At 49.7% G+C, this 6,000-nt stretch overlaps 1 protein-coding gene across 9 annotated transcripts in view; it reads right to left on the bottom strand.

The window, feature by feature from the left end:
* ZNF618 (zinc finger protein 618) overlaps positions 1–5,640 on the bottom strand; it is a 164,702-nt gene extending 159,062 nt beyond the window's left edge. For 4 of the 9 annotated variants that reach the window (XM_075112323.1, XM_075112327.1, XM_075112320.1 and 1 more), the window contains exon 1: positions 5,448–5,639. In XM_075112323.1, the coding sequence (XP_074968424.1) occupies positions 5,448–5,495 (48 nt within the window). In that variant the 5' untranslated portion in view covers positions 5,496–5,639. Of the gene's footprint in view, positions 1–5,447 lie in introns of all 9 variants that reach the window. The other 5 variants (XM_075112326.1, XM_075112318.1, XM_075112321.1 and 2 more) reach the window with 4 other exon arrangements.
* Positions 5,641–6,000: the final 360 nt, after the last annotated feature.

The following is a 6,000-nucleotide window of genomic DNA, read 5'->3' on the forward strand; positions in this document are numbered from 1 at the left end:
CACTGCCACTGCAGCCAGAGGCTTTGCAGAAAACCACCTGTTGCTGAAGCCACCCATCAGCTCAATCCACTGCTTATTATTTATAATTATTAAATTTTGCATCCTCCCGAATACGTCCCCAAGTGAAAAGGTCTCTCTCTATATATGTTGTATGTATGTTATATATTACATATACTAAATTGTTTCCAATCCCTTTCTGCTACACTTTTACCCCACTCCCAGTCACCAGAGCTAACCAAGGTAACCAGGAGCTACATGCCGTGCCTCTCCCACGCAAGGCACGCAGTCAACCCCTTCACCGTACGCCACACGCCGCTGCCTTCCCAGGTCCCTCTGCCCATTCCTGGTGTCATGGGTTAAAAATTCAGCTCTCACACGACTGCCAACAAGGCAGTGCTACTGTGACAAGCTGCACCAGAGCCGTGTGCCACTGAAGAAAGACACATCGCAAATAGTTATTTTTCATATACTATCCACGGCAAACAGCATCATTCATTTCTACTCCCTTGCTCCAGACAAATCAATGATTGTTAATGCAAAGTCAACACGTCCAGATGTAGTTTGCATACTAGTTAACCACTAAATTGGCATCACATAGTACAAAATAATCAAGAGACATTCAAGGAACCAAACAAAAGCAAAAAGGAGGCAGATGACTAGCAATTAATCCATAAAAGACCTTTAAAAACTAGGAACTTCTTCCCCAGAAAACACGGTATGGCCAAACTGAATCCGTAAACTCAAAATTCTAAATATACGTAACGCTAGAGTTTTAAACGCTCAGAAATTTAGAAATTACAACCAAAAAATATCTCATGGTGCCACTTAATCGTGTCCCTTACTAAAAAGCAACCGCAACCTCCAGCACCCTCGCAGCCCCTGCCCAGGCGCCTCTTCCCCTCGCCGTCCCCTCTGTGCCCCCACTTGGCACATTATGTACAAATAGGGCTTAATCCTGCAAACGGCACCTCTGACAAAAGTCACGTTGACGGGCAGCCCCCCACCGCTGCGGGACCAACCCTGCCCGTTCCACGGCATTTTGGCCCTGAAAGCCCCCACCACGATTAGCACGGAAACGGCTTACGCCAACCGCAGCAGGTTACGGTGGGATTCAGCAAACCCTTCTGCGGGTGCCATAGGCTTCACGCGCGCGCAAGGAGTCCGGCGGAGCCCACCTGGGCCGGGCAGCCACGTGCTCCCCTACGAGGGTAACGCCCGACCGCGCCGTTCCCAAAATCCGAGCGATGCCCGAGACGCTCAAGCTGAGGCTGCCGCCAGCTCAACGCGCAACACCAGGGACCCTGAAAGGTACAATTCCCCGCGCCGCTCACCCGCCCGGAGCCAGCGCGGCCCGAGGGGAGCGGTGCCACGCGAGCCATGCCGCGGGAACCAGCCGGGCCCGGCGCCGCAGCCCCACCACACCGCCGCGGGAAGGCCTAAATCCTTCAGCGGGCGCAGCGTCCAAAGAAGCAGGCCCAAATCCTGAATCCGTAAGAGCCCGAGCCTTAGAGCAGGCTTCAACCCGAAGGGAAGAAAAAAAAAAAAAATTAAAATCTATCAAACTTTTCGAACACCGATTTCACTGCCGCACTTGCATAATTGCAAACTTGACTGTGCATCGCTGGGGCCACGTGACTGCACCCGTGAACTGAACTATTCACGGCGTTGCGTTATGGCAGTAACATATATTTAAATTATTCTGGAGTTACGCGAATAGCGTCCTAAGGTTTTATACGGTGCTGTGTAAATATTATCTACTACTTTAATAATACTATGTCTATTTTCATCCAGGGACAAAAATATGCCTATTTTTATCCTCACTGAGGATGAGGCACTTGAAATTTTTCTTTAAAAAAGAAGAAAAGGAATGTTTCAGTTATGTCACAAGAAATCTCTTGGTATCGCTCTGCCGGGCTCCCTTCCTCCCCCTCCCCCTTCCAGGTTGCCAAACAGCAATTTTTAAAATTATAAATATTCATCAACTTTCCCGGGGGGGGGGGGGGGGGGGGGCGGTGTGTGTGGAGAAAAAAAAAAAAATCCCCCTGAAAGCAGACTGCAATGAAAAATTATGAAAAATTTTCAAGCAGGAGGAGGTTTCTCCTGGAAGGACACCGGCACACAGAAAGGTTAGATTCAGAAACCCATTATAACCTCAAGCATAGCTTTTCATCACCGGCGGAACATATAATGGAAGCCGTTGTTTAAAAGAAACTGATATACACAGAGTTAAAAATTGTAAAGGTTGCGGTACACACACCTACGGCATGACAGCATCCCCACAAGTTGCAGCCGAGTACTATGGCATTGCATTTTCATCTCTGCAGAGGAGATGTGCAACACCCAAACCCAATTCAAATATTGACAGAAAACCCACTTATTCCCACAACAGCTGAAAACAGGTTAAAACAGATCTAAACTAGGGCCTTCCAAGTTTCAATTCCTCTATTTTAGGATAGCATGATAAACTTTAAAGATACAACTGCAAACTGTCACTGGGATCCAAAACTGAATAAATACCATTATTAGTAATTAAAACGCAGCACCCATCAGCGCGTCCCTCCCCCAGCCCAAGGCACAGTCATCATGTTGCTCCCCAGATCTCGGGGTGAGGGTGTGGGGCTGGGCAGAGAAAAAGCCCAGCATTAAAAGATCTCAGTTTGGAAAATATGTATGAAACCTTAAAAAAAAAAAAATAAATTACAGCTAAACGGTTTCTTTGGGTAAAATCACAGAGTAAGTGAAAGTTACGGGGTGCAGCTCTATGAAGGGAATTCTTGGAGTATAAGAATATGGAAAAGCCACCACGTTAAAGCTTCCCGGATGAAACCATGAATAAAATATTCTCCAGGATTGTTTAATTCAATTTAGAGCGCTGTGTGTAATTTTTACCCACATGTGCCACCCCGCTCTAACTGCACCACTGCTGGTCTGTCACCGTGGTACTCGCTTCATTATTTGCTAAAAAAGAGATTCAGGAAGAGGGTGGGTCCTTTTCTGGGGGTTGTGGGGAGAATAAATGCAAAAATAAAAATATGAAGTTGACATTTCAGAGTATTTTCTCCTCCACCCAAGAGTTATCCTGCTTTGCAAATTTTTTCCATCACCCCCCCCTCACTTTGAGCAACCCAAAAGGTGAAACAAATAAAGGGGAGGGTGAAAAAAGCCAGACCCAGAACCCTGAATTCACCAGCCACTCCTAATTTCAAGAAAATATCAAGTTACAGTGAACTAAAAATCAAAAACAAGCAAACAACCAAAATAAAAAAATTAAAAAAAAAAAACCACAACTTTTTGGGATTTGAGATTTAGATTTAAAAATTCATTCCGGATTGAAATTTAATTTTTTCTTAAGCGCCCAGATTTCAGCATTTGCAGGTGGGTGCCCAGCAGCTCCAGAAACTCACTTCTGAGTTCAAAATTTAAAAATGCCTTTTTCAAAAAAAAAAAAAAAGAAAAAAAAAAACTGCTGCAGCTGTGGAGCCAGCCATCTTGCTATTTTGTCCCCATTTTAGAGAGGAGACTGTGTCAAGGTTGGTAAAACTCAATGTTGACCTAATCTTTCCCTTCCTCTCCCTCCCCCACTTTTGGGTGGAAAGGCCATGTATCTCCCCTATATTGCTTTTTTCTTGAAACAATGCATGTTTCAGTGCTCTTTTGTTATTTAATTTTTAAAAGATCAATACCAAGACCCCAGTATTCAAGGGCAACCCTACAATAATAAAACAGTGTGTACACAGTCCAGAACTCGCAGGCACCCCGTAACAGCAAAATAATAGGAACAAAACAGCATTTAAAAAAAACAAACCCCCCAAAAAAATTATGAAAAGAAGATTTTCAATTCAAACTCCAGGAAGGCTTTACAGGAAGAGTCAAGGAGGAAAAGGATTTTGAATTTGGGAAAAAATATCATGGCTGAGCCCTTTAAAGGCACTTTTAGTTTTACCGGTTTAAAAAAAAAATCAAAATCACTAAATCTGCAATTATTTTTTCACAATATTGTTAATTATGCATATTCATAATATCATGGCGGACCTTATAATAAACCTGTGTAAATACTAGATTTATATGATCCACAGTATCTGGAGTTGTTACGGGATGTGTGTTTAAAAAAAAAAGCAAAAAAAACCACCAAACTAAAAACCCTACCACGGAAATTTTTTTTCTTTACAAAAGAAGTAGGAAATTAAATGCTGGAAACTATGTTTTAATTATGCCAGGAGAAACCATCAGAAAAGCCAAGAAATTCAAAAATAAAACTGACATTCGACTCTTAATTTTGCTTGTCCTCGTGTTTTCCTGGACTGTGTTTAGAACCTCATTGTTTAAGAGCAGTTTTGCATGAAATCCAAAATCACCAAAAAAAAAAAAAATTTGGGTGTGTCCACAGCAAATTTTCTATGCTCTAATTTTCCTGCAAAACTCCTCATTTGAAAGAAATAACTTTAAGCACTGCAGCAAAAAAAAAAAAACCAAAAAAACAAAACCAGTTTTGGCACAGCGTGCTGCACAAGTTCAAAATTACAATGAAGTACAATTCATAATTGCTCCGTAACAGTAATTCTCCCACTTTCCCAAACTAATCATTTTATTGCAGCTCATCCAGGGGTGCCCAGCTCGAACTTGAATTACTTTCATTTCCGAGCACTCCGCCGCTCCCGGGCTCCCTTTTCCTCCAGAAAAAGGGGTGGGTGGGTGCTGAGGGGGGGGAAGAAACCTGAATTCATTCAAATTCCAGCTTAATTTTCATTTACATATGAGCCGGGCTTTGCTTCCGAAGGCACAAAAATGAAATTTGCGGGGCCGGCCGGGCACGCCCGGGGGCTGCGGCGGGGGGACCCCGGCCCCGCACCGCCCCACGGCCCCAACTTTCTTGAAAAATAAGAAATAGCAAAATATTTCCTCTTTTTTTTTTTTTTTTCAATTTTAATTTCTTTTTTTATTTACGAAATAGTCTCCTCTAGGTGGCGTCGTTCTAATGGAAAAAAAAAAAAAAAAAAAAACTACCGTTCGGGAGGAAAATTAGAGAAGGGAAAGGAAAAACAGAAATAAAACAAAAACCCCAAAAGAGAAAAAGCGAGAGCCCCGGGAAGGGCGCGGGAGCGGCGCGGGGGCGCGGCGGGCCCGGAGCGCGGCGCCGGCCGGGCCGGGGGCAGGCGGGCGGGCCGGCTGCGGGCACGGGCCGGGCCGGGCCGCGGCCGGCGGCTCGTCCCCGCCGACATGGCTGCTGGGCGCCGCTTTGTTTTCCGCCCCGGTCCGAGGCGGGCGGCGGGGCCGGCGCGGGCCGCGGCGGTGCGGGGAGCCGTGCCCCGGCGGCGCCCCCCGCGCACTGCGCCAAAGCGCCGCCGGCGGGGCTCCGCGACGGGGCGGCTGCGGCTGCCGCCCTCCCTCCCTTCCTCCCCGCTCCCTCCGCCTCCCCCCGGGGGACACGCCGCCCGGCCGCCGCGTACCTGCGCTCCCGTCGCCGCCGCCGGAGCGGAGCCGTCCGGCTGGTTCATGAGGCTGGGGCGGGAGGCAGGCGAGCCCCGCGCCGCCGGGGCCTGCGATCCGCCGCGCACAATGCCGGCGCCGCCGCCGCCGCCGCTGCCTCCTTTCCGCCCTCCCAGGAGCGGCGAGTGGGGGCGATGCCCCCGCTGCGCGGGTGGGCGGCTCGCCGGGCTGCTGCAGCCCCCCTTCCCCCCGGGGGCATGGGCCGGGGCGGCCGCCGCGGGCACGGGCGCTGCCGCTAGCGGCGCGGCGCGCAGGGCTGGGCGGGCGCCTCCCGCTGCCGAGCCCGCGCCGCCGCCGCCGCCATCACGACCCGCTCTGGGGGCAGCTCCAGCCGCAGCGCGCTCGCAGCCAGCGGCGGCGGGAGAAAGGGGCTGAGTCTGGCCCAGCGCGGGAGCCGCGCTGCGCCGCCGGCCGGCCCCGCGCTGCCCTCCGCCCCCGCGCGGCCCCGGCCCGGCCCGGCCCCGCGCCGGGCACCGCCGCGCCGCGGCCGCCCAGCCCGGCCGCCGCCACCGC

This window comes from Phalacrocorax aristotelis, chromosome 17, assembly GCF_949628215.1.
Source record: "Phalacrocorax aristotelis chromosome 17, bGulAri2.1, whole genome shotgun sequence".
NCBI classification, from domain to species: Eukaryota; Metazoa; Chordata; class Aves; order Suliformes; family Phalacrocoracidae; genus Phalacrocorax; species Phalacrocorax aristotelis.